Source organism: Monodon monoceros, unplaced genomic scaffold, assembly GCF_005190385.1.
Source record: "Monodon monoceros isolate NGI ecotype Baffin Bay Population unplaced genomic scaffold, NGI_Narwhal_1 Super_Scaffold_5, whole genome shotgun sequence".
NCBI classification, from domain to species: domain Eukaryota; kingdom Metazoa; phylum Chordata; class Mammalia; order Artiodactyla; family Monodontidae; genus Monodon; species Monodon monoceros.
Window position 1 is genome coordinate 26217599 of NW_021703782.1, and position 15829 is coordinate 26233427.

A 15829-nucleotide genomic window follows, 5' to 3' on the forward strand; every position below is an offset into this window, starting at 1 on the left:
CTTAAACTTGGGTTACATCCACCCACAAATGAATGTTAAGCAATCATAGTATAGGAAGAGTTTTTAAACAGGTAAGGAGTAATATTCAATATATATTAAGTTAAAAAGAGAGAAGCAGAACAGTGTGTATTAAAAGTTATCTTTTGAGTAAGAAAGACAGGAATATATGTAATTGCTTATATTTGCAAAAATGAAATACTGGAAGAAAATCAGAAAGTAATAAAAATGGGAAGGAAGAGAATGAATGGAGGGGACAGGAATGGATATGAGCCTTTGAATATATCTTTTTATACAGTGTGGATTTTTGAACTACATAAATATTTTACATATTTAAAAGTTACACAAAAATTTAAAAGCAGTTTTTAAGTATGAAAATTCTGGAGACTGATAGTTTCAGATATGATTGATTAGACATACCCTGTTCCTCCCCTTAAATACAACTAAAACCCTAGACATTATATATAAAACAAACATAAGACTTTGGACACTGGAGAGAAGGAAACAGACTGGCTAGTGATCTCAGAACCCAAGAAAAAAGTTTCCTCAGTTTTATTTTTGTCTAACATATTTGAGCTTGGGTGCTGTATAAAACAAGCAACCCAGAAACACCAATGGGCACAGGCAAAAAAAGCCCAAGTAAAGGCTGTTTCCTCTAGACAGGGAAAAGGAAAGGAGCAGCATAGAAAGACAGAAAATTTTAGAAAACTGCCCTACCTCAGCTAAAACACCATGGAAAGAAGTGAAGCCCACCTCCATTAGTAAAGACTGACATCCCTCATTCTGCTGTAACAAGGTACCACTCCACCTTTCTAATAGGGTGATGGCAGAGAAGGCCTGATGGGGAACCAAGACTTTCAGCACTGACTAGCAGCAAAAAGTGGGTCCAGTCCCTACCCCATGGTGTCCAGAGAGGCCAAGTGGAGAACCTAGACTTCAAACCTCACGTGGCAGTGAGAAACAGTATTTCCCTCTCCAGCTGCCACAGTGTCAGAGGAAGCCTGCTATAACAGAAGATAAAGAAGATCCAGTCACATAACAATGCTTAGAATGTTCAGGATGCAATTGAAAACAACAGTAACAAGGTATTAGGTGATTATAGCATATGGATAAGTTAATGACAGCAGTAGCACAAGGGATGGCAAAGACCATAGGGAATACACTGTTATAAGGTGCATGCACTACATGTGAAGTGGCATTGTTATAGTGTTATTGTAAGGTGGATGTAGATTACTTTAAAATGTATACTGTAAACACTAGGCAACCACTAAAAAGATTTTAAAAGAAGTGTAAATGATACACTAAGAGAAGAAATAAAATGGGTTCATATAAAATGAATGGCTACAAGAGGGTAATCTAAACACAAAGACTCAGATAGCTTAAAAGTAAAGAGAAATAGAAAAATATGCCATGCTAACACCAACCAAAAGAAAATTGAAGTAAGTATACTAATTTCAGACAAAGTATACTTCAAAACATGGAAGATTACCAAAGATAGAGAAACATTGCATACTGAGGTCAATTCTCTAAAGGAGACATAACAGTCCTAAACATTTATGTACCTGACAACAAATTCAAAATACAGGGGGGGAAAACTGATAGAACTGGAAAGAGAAATAGGCAAATCCACTATTAGAGTTGGAGCCTTAAACTCTGCTTTGTCAGTATTGATAGATCAAGAAAGCATAAAATTAGTAAGGATATAGATGACCTGAACAGCACTATCAACCAATTTGGATCTACTCATACACACACACACACACACACACACACACACACACACACACACACGCAGACTATTCCAACTATAAGAGAATACACTTAATTCACAAGTATATATGAAATGTTAACCAAAATAGAATGATTCTAGATCAAAAAGCACACTTTAACAAAGTTAAAAGTATAGAAATTAAAAATATGTTCTCAGACTACACCAGAAGTAGATAAGAAATCACATACAGAAAGATAGCTGGAGTACTCCAAAATATTTGGAAATTAGCCAACATGTTTCTAAATGATGCATGGATCAAATAAGAAATCACAAGAGAAATTTTGAGAATTTTTTAAATGAAAAATAATTTTTCATTTAAAATGAAATGAGTTGCAACTAAAGCAATACTCAGAAGTTAGTTTATAGCACTAAGTGCACATAATAGGAAAGAATATGTAAAATCAGTAACCAAAGTATCCACCTTAGGAAACTAGAAAAAGGAAATTAAACTTAAAGCAAGCAGAAGAAGGAAACAATAACAATTAGAGCATAAATCAGTGAAATTGAAAATAGGAAAAGAATGGAGAAAATTAAAACAAGATGAGTTCTTTGAAAAGATCAATAAATTGATTAATCTCTACCTAGGCTAACAGAGAAAAGACACAAGTTACCAATACCAGTTATGAAAGAGCAGTCAGCACTGCTGATCCCTTAGTCACTAAAAGTATAATACTACAAACAGTTCTGTGCCCGTAAAGTTGATTATTTGGACAAAATAGACCAATTCCTTGAAACACAAACTTCCAAATGTACTTGTGACAAAATAACTAACCTGAGTAGTTCTATATCTATAAAAGAAATTTACCTTAGAGTTTAAAACCATCTAAAAAAGAAAACACCAGACCTAGATGATTTCACCAGTGCATTCTACCAAACTTTTAAGAAATAACACCAATTCTATACAAACTCTTCAAGGAAGGTAAAGAGCAGGGAACAATTCCCCACCATTTCATGAGCCTAGAATTCTAATATGCAATGAGAAAACTAAAAGAAAACTATAGGCTAATATTTCTCATGAACTTAGATCTAAAAATCTTTCATAAATATTAGGAAACCAAATCCAGCAATATATAAATGGGTGATATATCTAAATGGGTTTCATTCCAGAAATGCAAGACTGGTTCTACATTTATAAACCAATAAATAAGAGTTACAATAAAAGACAGTAAGAAATACTGTACGATCATATCAATGGAATATTTTTTTTTAATTTTACTAAATTTACAATGCATTTGTATGTTTGTATCCCCCCAAAATCATGTTGAAATCCTAACCTCCAAAGTGATGGTATTTGGTGGTGGGGCCTCTGGGAGGTTATTTGGTCATGAGGGCAGAGCCGTCATGAGTGGGACTAGTGCCTTTATAAAAAGAACCCCAGAGAGCTTACTCACCCTTTCTATCATATGGATACCTCAAGAAGACAGCCATCTGTGAACGAAGAAATGGGCCCACATCACACAGTGAATCTACTGACACCTTGAACTTGGACTTCCCAGCCTCCAGAACTATGAGAAATGTTTGTTGTTTATAGACCACCCAGTCTATGGCATTCTTGGTATAGCAACCTGAACATACTAAGACACCAATCATGGGGAAAAAAAGAACCACTCTCAAAACATGAGCAATATGAGAGTATGACCTAAGAAAGGGTATGTATGAAGGATCTGATGCTAGCAACATACTTGTGGGAGTCAGAACACCTGCCCTCTAAGTTAGGGAATAAGGCAGGGGTTAATTTCTCACCACTCTTACTGGAACTCCTGACTAGTACAGTAAGGTAAGAAAAGGGGGAGGAAAGTATACAGATTGAAAAGGAAGAAATAAAACTGTCTTTATTGACACCTGACATTTTCTATATAGAAACCTCCCTAAAATATACCAAAACATTCCTGGAAATAATAAGCAAATGTAGCAATTTTACAGGATCCATGGCCTTTTTTGCAAAAGTTATTGCTCTCCTGTATATTAGAAATGAACAATTGAAACTTGTTTAAAAAAAAACAATAAAATTGCACTGAAAACAAGAGGAAGTACTTAAAGATAAATTGACAAAATATAAGATGTGTTTGCAGAAAACTACAAGACACTGATGAAAGAAATCAAAGAACATCTAAATAATGGAGAGCTGTTTTGTATTTATGGATTGGACAACTTAAGATACCAGTTTTCTCAAACTTGATCTATAGATTCAAGGCAGTCTCAATCATGATTCCAGGAAGTTTTTATCAATAAACTGATTCTAAGATTTATATGGAAAATCAAGGGATCTACAATAGCCAAAATAAATCTGAAAAAGAATAAAGTTAGAATGACATTTCCCAATTTCAAGGTATGTGATATTGGTGAAAGAATACTCTTGTTATTCAGTGGAACAGAATGAAGAGCTCAAATAGATACACACAAATAAAATCAAGTGAATTTTGACAAAAAGTGCAAAGGCAATTTAATGGAGAATGGATAGCCTTTCATCAAATAGTACTAGAACAATTGAATGCCCATATGTTATAAAAAACAACAACCTCAAATTCAGGCCTCATATCTTACCCAAAAATAAACTTAAAATGGATCATAGACATAAATGTAAAATGCAGAACAAAAACATCTAGAAGCCAAAAACAGAGGAGAAAATCTGTGAGCTGGGGTTCTTGATATCTTTTTACATACAACACCAAAAGAAGATTCATGAAAGTAAAAAAATTGATATGTTGGATTTCATTATAATTTTAAAATTGTGCTCTAAAAGACACTGTTAAGAGAATGAAAACACAAGCCACAGACTGGAAGAAAATTTGCTAATCAAATACTTGTACTCAGGACTTGTACTCAGAATTATCCAAAGAGCCCTTAAAATTTAATAGTAAGAGAGAATGATGTCAGGAAAATGGTGAACTAGAAAACTCCAAGCTTTCATTCCCCCATAGAAACAATTTTTTAAACAATTTTGTCAGAACTCTGAAAAATGAAGGTTTACAGCAACTAAACAAATACACAATCAAGAAAAAGTCATCTACAAAATGGTAGAAAATTTTTTAGTGTTTTTACTAGTTCTTGCCCTTCACACTGTCCAGTGCATTGGTGGTCTTGGTCTTGAGCAGTTGGCTTCACAGTTCCCAGGTCCTCCCTCAAACCAGAGGGAGCAGAACATACCTTATTTGCAAATTATTGTATATGTCTGTTCTGGCCTGTCAGGGGGGGATACCTAAAGAACTGATGCAAGGTGTTCATCTGTTTCACATAATACAGAGTACAGGCAGGAAAAGTGGCAGAAAAGACTCGAGAAGACCTTAAGCTTCCCCCTCAGGCATATATTTTGCATAAAGCAAACCTAGGTAAGTGGTTAAGGAGTGCCACAAAATAGATCCAGTTTGCGAAGACAGGGAGAGGTGGTTCTCAGTTTTGTGTTGTTTGTTTTTGGCAGTTTTGTTTTAGCTCCTAACAAGGAAATCTGTCAAAATATTAGTTGAGCATGAACTAAAGGAATGGAGAGTTCAGTGATCACACACTACAAGCAATTAACTTTACAAAAAAATAGTTTGGAAAAGTCTCAAGACAGATGAACTACTACAGCATCCAACAGTTAATAAAATCAGCAAACCCTGGGGAAGAGGAGAATCTGATTTCCAGAGTTGCCAAATTATAATAATCTAATGCCCAATTTTCAACAGAATATCACAAGGTATACAAAGAAACAGGTAAACATGGCTCACTGAAGGGAACAAAATTCTTTGACAGGCAAAACCACCCTTGAGGGACCCAGACATTAAACTTGCTGGACAAACAGTTTAAGATAACTGTCTTAAATATGGCCAAAGAGGGCTTCCCTGGTGGCGCAGTGGTTGAGAGTCCGCCTGCCAATGCAGGGGGTGCAGGTTCGTGCCCCAGTCCAGGAGGATCCCACGTGCCATGGAGCAGCTGGGCCCGTGGGCCGTGGGCGCTGGGTCTGCACGTCCAGAGCCTGTGCTCCATGACAGGAGAGGCCACAACAGTGAGAGGCCTGCATACTGCAAAAAATATATATATATGACCAAAGAGCTAAGAGAAAACATGGAAAAGAACTAAAGGACATCAGGAAAACAATATAAAACTAGAACAACAAAAAGATGGAAAAATTAAAAGGAACCAAACAGAAATTCTGCAGTTGAGAAGTATAATATCTGAAATGAAAAATTCACTATAGGACTTCAACAAGAGACAAAAAGACAGAAAAAAGAACTAGAAGGTAGGATAGTCAAAATTACCTAATCTGTGAATCACAAAGGAAAAAGAATGAGGAAAAGTGAACAGACCAAAAGACTTGTGGGATACCTTCAAGAGGGACAATGAATACATAATGTGAGTCCCAAAAGAGAAGAGAGAAAAAGGAACAGAAAGTTATTTGAAAAACTTATGGCTAAAAACTCCAAACTTGATGAAATACATGAATCTACAAATCCAACAAGCTCAATGAACTGCAAGTGTAAGCCCCAAAAGACCAAAACTGAGGCACATACTCTGTCACAGTACATACAGAAAATCTTGAAAGCAATGAGAGAAGTGACTCATCACTTACAAGGGACCCTGAATACAATTATCACCCTATTTCTCCCCAGAAGCTTTGGAGACCAGAAGGCAGTGGGATAATATATGTAAAGTGCTGAAAGAAGTGAAATGTCAAATGAGAATTCTATATCCATTAGATGGTCCTTTAAAATTGAGGGGAAAATTAAGAAATTCTAAGATAAACAAAGTCAGAGATAGTTCATTACCACTGGAGCTGCCCTATAAGAAATGTTAAAGGGAGTTCATTTCATTTCTTTGAAATGAAAGGATACTAGATGGTGACTAGCATCTAGCATCTCCAGTAAAGGCAAAGGCATGGACTAATATATAAGCCAGTATTATTTTAACTTTGGTATATAGCAACACTTTTTTTTTCTTCAAAATTTAACAAATACATAAAAATAATTATAAATCTGTTATTGGGCTCACAATGTATACAGGTTTAATTTGTGAGATCAGTAACATAAAGGTAGAGGATAGAGCGCTAGAGTTTTTTATGATTGAAATTAAATTGACATCAATTTAAATTAAATTGTTATAGCTATGTATATAACCACCATAATAAAAAAAATCTACAGAATATACATAAACAGAAATGAGATGGAAATCAAAAATCAACTAAACACAAATGGTGCCAGTAATGGAGGAAATGAGGCCAAAAAAACTATAATACATAACAGAAGCCAGTAGCCAAGTAGATGAAGTAAGTCATTCCTTGTCAGTAAGTACTTTAAGTGTAAATGGATTAATTCTATCAAAAGATAGAGATTGCCAGAATGAATTTTAAAATAATTGATCCAACTCTATTCTGTCTTATAAGAGACTTAATTTAGATCTAAAAACACATTTAGGTTGAAAATGAAAGATGGGAAAAGTTATTCTATGCAAATAGTAACCAAAAGACAGTAAGGGAGGCTATACTATTATCAGACAAAGTAGACTTTAAGTCAGGAATGGTTACAAGAGACAGAAAAGGACATTATATATTGATAAAAGGGTCAATCCACCAAAAAGAATGTATAAGCATATATGTACCAAACATCAGAGTCTCAAAATATATGAAGCAAACATTGACAGAATCGAAGAGAAAAGCATACAATTCTACAGTAGTAAGCACTTCACTATTCCACTTTCAATAAGGGAATAAACAACCAGATGAAAATTAAGTAAAGGACTTGAGCAACGTCATAAACCAACTGAACCTAACAGATATATAGAAGACTCCACCCAAGTTCAGTAGACTACACATTTTTTTCTTATGTGCACATGAATCATTCTCTAGAATAGACCACAAAACAAGTTTTAACACACTTTAAATGATGGAAATTGGGCTTCCCTGGTGGCACAGTGGTTGAGAGTCCGCCTGCCGATGCAGGGGACACGGGTTCATGCCCCGGTCCGGGAAGATCCCACATGCCGCGGAGCGGCTGGGCCCGTGAGCCATGGCCGCTGAGCCTGCGCGTCCGGAGCCTGTGCTCCGCAACGGGAGAGGCCACAACAGTGAGAGGCCCACATACCGCAAAAAAAAAAAAAAAAAGATTGAAATCATATGTAGTATCTGTTCCAATCAAAATTAATGAAACCAAGAAATCATTAACAGACAGAAAATGAAATGTCATAAATATATAGAAAATAAGATGCTCTTAAAAACCAATGAGTCAAAGAAGAAATCATATGGGAAATTAGAGAATACCTTGAGAGAGTAAAAATGTTAACGCAGTATACCAGAATTCATGGGATATGGTGAAAGTAACACTTAAGGTGGGAATTTGTAGCTGTAAACACATATACGGAACAAGAAAAAAAGATCCCAAATCTATAACCTAACTTTACACCTTAAGGAACTGAGAGACAGAAGAGCAAACTAAACCTAAAGCCAGCAGAAGAAGATAATATAGATTAGAAAAGAGATAAATAAAATAAATAATAGAAAAACAGTAGAGAAAATCAATGAAACCAAAAGTTGGTTCTTTGACAAGGTAATGAAATGCATAAACCTTAGCTAGATTGAATAAGAAAAAAAGAAGGCTCAAATTAACTAAAATTAGAAATGAAAGTGAGGCAGTATTACCAATTCCACAGAAATAAAATAATTATGGAAATACTATGAGTAATTATATGCCAGCAGATTGGACAACATAGATGAAATGGTCAGATTCCTAGAAACCCATTGTTTTCCAAAACAAAATTATAAAGAAATAGAAAATGAAATAGATCTATAAGTGATTTCTAGTACAATTCTCCAATAAAAGGAAGCAACTATGGAGAAGTGGCTGGTTCTGGGGGCATGGAACATAGAAGATGAGTATGTAGGAGCTTAAGGAAATACTCAAAAACAGAATGATGGGGGTATGTCAAAGAACATAGGAGCCAAACTGAAAGAGCTCTCAATAGCCAAAGCTGCAACAATTTGAGCAGTAAATTAATATAGTGTTGGTTTATAACACAAAGTATAAATTACTTATGAGTCCATACTGATATGTGATTAAGTAAATAAATAAATGGGAGAGAACAGAAACATCTCTGTCACAGAATTACTAATAATTTATGTAATTGCTCCACATTCAAGGAGATGGAGCAGAATTCGCCACCCGTTTAGTGGGCTGTGCCTAGTGACTTCCTTCTAAAGAGTACAATATGGGGACTTAACTGGCGACCCAGTGGTTAAGACTCCGCACTTTCACTGCAGGGGGCATGAGTTCAGTCCCTGGTCAGGGAACTAAGATCCTGCATGCCGCACGGCCAAAAATTAAAAACTTAAAAATTAAAAAAAATGAAGAGTACATTATGCATGGGGGTAGGGGTGGGGGTGGGGAGTAACTTTACATTGGAGAATTCTGGCACACACTACCTCAACCAGGTTCTCATCAATGATAAGTCATATTGATAGCATGTACCCTTGATAAGGTGGGGTAAGAATGACAGTCATTTTACCACTGTGGTCTTTCTCCCAAAAATACAACCCCATTTTTAACTGTGAGAAAAAGATCAGACAAACCCAAACTGAAGGACCTTTTTACAGTGTTTTCTAAACTGTCAAGATTACCAAAAAAGATTATCACTTACAGTCTAGAGGAGGCTAAAGAGGCATGATAACTAAATGTAATGTGGTATCCTGGATGGAATTGTGGAACAGGAAAAAAAATTATTAGGTTAAAAAAACCAAGGAAATCTGAATATAGATTCTATTTAGTAATGTATCAATATTATATTAATAGGTATGACAAATCTGCTAGTAATGTAAGATGTTAACAGTAGGGTAAATTGGGTGCAGGTTATACAGGAATTCTCCTTTCTCTCTTTGCAACTTTTCTGTGAATTTAAAGCTATTCTAAAATAAAACATTTATTAAAAAAAAAACAAAACACCTCAGTGCATGTGCACAGCAGAATGGAGAGGAAAGAGGGGAAAAACATCACTGAACTTTATAAGGGAACAATAGAAATGGCTCAATCATTACAGAGGAAAAACAAAATAGAATACAGATGAGCAGAACATCAGGGAACTATGGGTCTACAACAAAATCTCTTAACATTTGTGTCTTTGGAGTCAGAAAAGGAAAGGCTAAAAAAATTTTCAAAAACATGGTTGAAATTTTTCCAAATTTGGAAAAAGCAATTCATATACAAGTCGTAAAACATTCAATTCATGAACAGTATACAACCACTCAATTCCATTATTGCTAGTTATATGCAGCTTTTACCTGAGACTGTTCTCCTTAAGGGAAAGGGCAGTGTTTGGGCAATCTGATTGTTGCTGCTAAAGCTGTGGTTTTAAAAAGCCAATCTAAAATTAGAATAAACTCACTTTGTGTAGAATATAACGTGTAAGTTTTAGTCAGTACTACAAGAAGGTGTGGTCTAAAATCAGTTCCATCCCCTTCTTCTACTTAATTCTATTTTGTTAATATATCAGAAATGTAATGTGTAGTTTGGAACAAGAGAAAATGAATCACTGATTTTCAAATTAAGTGGCAAGAGACATAAACTTTTAGCTGCATTGTAGAAACAAAGCTGGCACATCTAGTGTAAAAACATGAAAACAGTAAATTCAAAAATAGAAAGACACTTAAAGTTTAACCAAAAACAAAGCTAGATTTATTTTTCTTTAGATGTTGAGATGTAAAATCAATCAGTTGGTTCTTTTGAAGTATGTGGGCTTATGAAGATCTGCTGTTCTTTATTTTCTCTAAAAAGACAAAGTGTTAGCCACATAACAGAAACATGTTTTATAACAGATTTATTTGCTCAATGCCATATGGAAGAAGAAATGATGAGATTAGATGATTTTAACTTTAGTAAAAAGATTGTGCAGTTGACAGTGTAAACACAGGGAACAAATCACTCACTTTGGGGGTGGGTAGTACATATGAGACTTTTGGCCTGAAGTTCATGTGGAAGACTTAGAAGGGCCCCAAAGAGAGAGCAATGGCTTTGTTTCCAACTTTCCTGTCAGACCCTGCTGCAGGATCAAACTTATTGCTGACATTTTACCCCCATAAGTTCTTGAATAAATTGAGACATTTGTTGGTGATAAGCATGAGGTGAATTGGAAAAACCTTTAAAAATAATTCTTAGAACAAAAGTGACATTCATGACCATTTGGTAAGGATACTTATTACCTTAATGGCTTAAATCCTAAAATTAGGCTACATTTTTAGGAGATAGAAAACAAGTACCAAAAGTATACCATTTGATACCCTGCCTTACTTTTGGCCAACCTCTGATCTCTACAGTTCTCACTCCACATTCTCCCATTAGAGCTATTAGTCCTACTACCTACCATTCACTACCTAAAGTTACAGACCTGGAGCTGCCAAGAAAAATGTTTTTAAGAAGTTTGCTTTTAAACCACTGAGTGTATTCAGCACTCAGGTATCAATCCAGAACATTTTACACCTCTGTAGTAGATCAATTCACTTTATAGGAAAACAAGCCGACATTTAAAGAACCCGCATTTCTTAACATAAAAAGACTATTGAACATCTCTACGTGAGATTCTAGTATGTCAGAGTAGTTATGTAAACCTAAATTAGTAATGTGTTCATTGAACTGATTGAAAAAGCCTTATATTAAAACTGCATTACCACTGTTTACCAAAAATAGGTACATGTTGTACTACAAAATTAACTAACTAAAAAAAAAAAACCTCCACATCCTCCCAGAGAGGTTACATTGTGCTGGTATCCCATAGACAGTACAATAAAAGGATTTCATTTTTGCGATATGCCGGGCTCACAGTGAGTATGTTAGTACAGAAATCATAGCTTTAATATTACTGTAAGAATGTCATTAGTGAAACTTATATAAGGCTTGTAGAAAACTAGCATTAAAGCTCTTAAGGGCAACAATTCAAACTGGCAGCTGCTAGAAAAGGTGCTGCTAGGAATAAAAAAAATATTAAAGAAATTTAGTTTCAGCACATACTAGTTTTTAGTGCTTCTACAATGAAATTAATTAATTCACATAAATTTCTGTTGCTGGAACTAATGGACCAAAAGTGAATGGACTTTTGCCTCCTTTGACTACTAGCCCAATCTTGAAAATGGAAGCAGTCACTTGCAGTCTTCCACACAGTATTGTTAGAAGACTAAGCAGTCAGCAGGAAGTTCTGGTTGAAGTAGTGTTTGTTTCCATCAAACTTCACAGTTCCACTGGTCACAACAAGAACTGTAGTCTGGGCCTGAGTAGCTTGCTCATGAACTGGCTGGCAATCTAACATATTGACCTGGAACTCACTAGAAGGCAGTATCTCAAAAAAATTAGGGCTTCCAGTCCTGTAACATTTCCATTACATATTAAAGTGGCCTTGTCCAGATAGAGCCTGGTTAGTGCCCATCTTCTTTTGTCCATTGTCTCATAGTAAATATTGACAAATTCCTCAGCAGCTCTGCATGCCTGATCTACATAAGTTTTAAAATCCCTAACATTCCCAACTCTCGCTAGTTCCCATTTCCTACAGTACATTATTGTTTTAAAACACAATTTATTATTTTTTAAGAGAGTTCTGAAAATGAGAAAAGTTTATTTTTATCCTCTTGTTTCCAGATTATGGTGCTCTTTTTTCTATGTATTAATCCAAATTTCCACCCGATAGCATTTTTCTTCTGTCTGAAGAATTTCTTTTAGAGAATTAAATTTCCTGTAACACATGTCAGTTGGTGATAAATTCTTTCAATTTTTGTTTGTTTGAAAATGACATATTTGCCAAGCATAAAATTCTAGGTTGACTTTTTTGCTTTCAGTACTTTAAAATTTTCACTTAATAGCCTTCTGGCTTGTATAATTTCTGACAAGAAGTAGACATTCATTCTTTTTTTTTCTCTGTACATATTATGTCTTTCACTATCTATTGAACATTTTCTCTTTATCACTGGTTTTAGCAATTTAATTTTAATGTATCTTGGTGTGGTTTTCTTCATGTTTATTCTCCTTGGCATTCAGTTAGCTTCTTGGATCCGTCAGTTTATACACTTCTTCAAAAATTGAACCTTTGCCCCTTATTTTTTCCATCCTCCATTTTTCCTTCTGAAATGCTAATTACACATGTTACATAACTTTATCCCACAGGTCACAGAGATAACTCTGTTTATTATTTTCCAGTCTTTATTCACTGTGGGTTTCTTCTTTCATAGTTTTTATTTCTATACTTTAAAGTTATCTATCTACCTTAGGTCATTTAGCCTTCCTTATGTGGTATATATACTATTATTAATCCTATCCAGTGTTTTTTTGTTTGTTGTTTGGTTGGTTTCTCATTTCAGATATTTTTCATATTTAGAATTTCTGTTAGGAACTTCTTTTTTTAATAAATTCCCTTTCTATTCTCATCATGGAGTATATTTACTGTTTTAATGGCCTTGATTATTAATTTTATATGTGTCATTTCTTACTCTGTGGCTTACTGATTGATTTTTCTCCTTGAGTACAGTCATATGTCCCTTTTATTCATACCTAGTAATTTTTTATTGAGGGCTAAATGTTGTGGATTTTATATTGTTAGGTGCTAGTTTTGTTGTATTATTTTAAATATTTTGGGGCCTTTTCTGGGATGTAGTTAAATTACTTGGAATTAATTTGATCCTTTCAAGGTTTGCTTTAAGCTTTGTTATATTGGATTCAGAGCTCACTTTACTCTTGGACTAATTTGGCTCCTCTACCAAGTCAATAAATACCCTTCTGGTTATTCTACCCAATTGGCCATGGATTAGGAAGTTTTTCTACCCTGGCTAACAGAAACAGAAGTTCCTACCTCTCTGTGTGCTTTGGTAATACTTCAGGCTACTCTTTTTTCACTGGTCTTCCCCCCAACCTCAAGTGTTTTCCTTACACTTTCAAGTACTCAGGAGATCCTTTTGCATATCAGATAGAGAAATACACTGTATCTTTCTTTTCTTGTATTTTATTTTACAAATCCTAGTTTTCATGACTGCCTTAAAATCCACTTCTGTTGCCTTAACTTACTGAATCAGCTAGGCTCTGTTTTGGTGGTCTCTTTTTGCATTATGGGTTGAAAACTCTCCAAGCAATAAGCTGTGATAAGCACAGGGCTCACCTCATTTGTTTCTCTATTCTCAAGTATCCCTGTCTGTACTGCCTGTTTTCCAAAGTCTAAAACCCATCTCATATAGTTTGTATGGGTTTTTTTAGATGTCTGATATGACGGGTAAATCAGTTCCTTTTACTCCATTATGGTCAGGTATGAAATTGGTCCTTACAAAATCTCATTTGAAGCACAGACATTGACTATTTTAGAACTTAATGTTATTTAGGCTTGTGACTTAAGGGTTTAAGAAGAGGGATCCGTTATGAGTGTAAGAAAATGTTTTTTGCTGTCATTTCTGCCCCCCCAAAAAAATTCTAGCAAGCACCCTCAACGTACCACTTCTGAAGCTATACCTTTCTTCACATTCAGAAACAGTAAAACCTATGCAGCTAACTCAAGTGCTAAAGTATTTCCCTTTTACAGGGTACTGCTTTACAAAACCAGAACTGATTTTCATGTTGGAACAAGGAGAAGATCCGTGGTTATTAGAGAAAGAATTTGTAAACAGAAGTTCCCCAGGTGAGTTATTGAATACTGGCAGAAGGCATCCAAGAAAATTAGATCCAAAGTGATCACCTAGAACTGAGCAGTTTGAAATGTTTTTCAGCACTCTCCCATTAGAGGCCTTCACATTTGAAACATTAGAAATAATAGATCTATTAAAAAGTAGAAGGGGGACAACTAAAGAAAGGAATGTAATGTAAGTATGTTGATATTCTCATCTTTAAAAAATGGGAGCTAAGTGTACCCTTTGAAGCTGAAAAATTAAGTAATGGTTGTATATTTAACAGTAAAAAGATAAAAACAAAGAAAAGTTAATAAAACAACTAAAATTGGGAGTAAACAGATCAGAAGAGAGAAATAAACAAATTTTATCATTATATAATAATAAATTACTATATACAATCAAAATAAATAGATGATTGCATAGTATAATTAGAAAGCATAAAAACTAGAGCAAACTGCAACCTTCCTTATTGTTTACATTTGACAGAGCAAAGAAAACAGATCTGTTACTAGAAAAGTTTCTTATAAAGCTGTATATCAAGGGTCCCCAGGATCATCATCAGGTTCATTAACTCACCTTGGAGGACTCAGCATATAGGCATACTCATAACTAAGACTTATCCAGTGAAATTATACAAATCAAAATCAACAAAGAGAAAAGGTGCATGGGGCAAAGTTGAGAGAAAACCAGGTGTGACAACACATGTGAAATATGTACCTGGAAAGTTCATTTGAGATGAGGTGCCCAGAGTTTTCACTGGGGGCTGCTCATGTAAGCACCCTCTGTCTAGCATGTATCAAAATTGTAGGCTTTCAGATGGAAACTAGGTGTTCAGCATAAATATATTGTTTGTACAAACAGTTTAGGCTCATTGAGTCCCTCTTAGCAGTTCTGGGAATCTTGGGAACCATCTCAAAATCTAAGTTCCCAGATGCCAGCTAAGGGCTAATCTTGTAAACAGGCCTTTCTAAGGGTAGCAGTCTCAGGCCTGCTGTGTTAAACATTTTCTGCACAAAAGCTATGCAAACACACATAGAGTAAGACAAACATATCTGACATATGGATTACCAATGTAAATGGATCTTAATACACCTATTAAGAGAAAATGCTATCATACTGTATCAGAGATACACCTAGAAAATAATTTAGAAAGTTTGAAAATACAGTCATGAGTTGTTAAGACTATAAACATAAAAACAACTCAGTGTTTATTTATCTCAAAGTTCAATTCAGGTCAAAAACAGGTGAGAAAAAGGATATTTTGATAATGCTAAAGAAGATAATTTTTAAAGGATACATAAAAGTTTAAAATATTATTACACCAAATAAGTTATTCATCAGGATTCATAAAACAAAAAACTGCAAGAGTTATAAGGAGAAATAGGAACACGTTATAGTCAACCTTAATATGCCTCTCTGATTTCATTCTGTAGCCTGTGGACTCTAGAATAGTGCTTGGCAAACTATGG

The 15829-nt window shown here is 34.9% G+C and overlaps 1 protein-coding gene and 1 pseudogene across 1 annotated transcript in view; one reads left to right on the plus strand and one right to left on the minus strand.

The window, feature by feature from the left end:
- ZNF782 (zinc finger protein 782) overlaps positions 1-15829 on the plus strand; it is a 55927-nt gene that overhangs the window by 35537 nt on the left and 4561 nt on the right. The window contains 1 exon segment of the mRNA XM_029203443.1: positions 14276-14371. Coding sequence (XP_029059276.1) covers positions 14276-14371 — 96 coding nt within the window.
- Positions 11723-12237, minus strand: LOC114883845 (annotated as a pseudogene).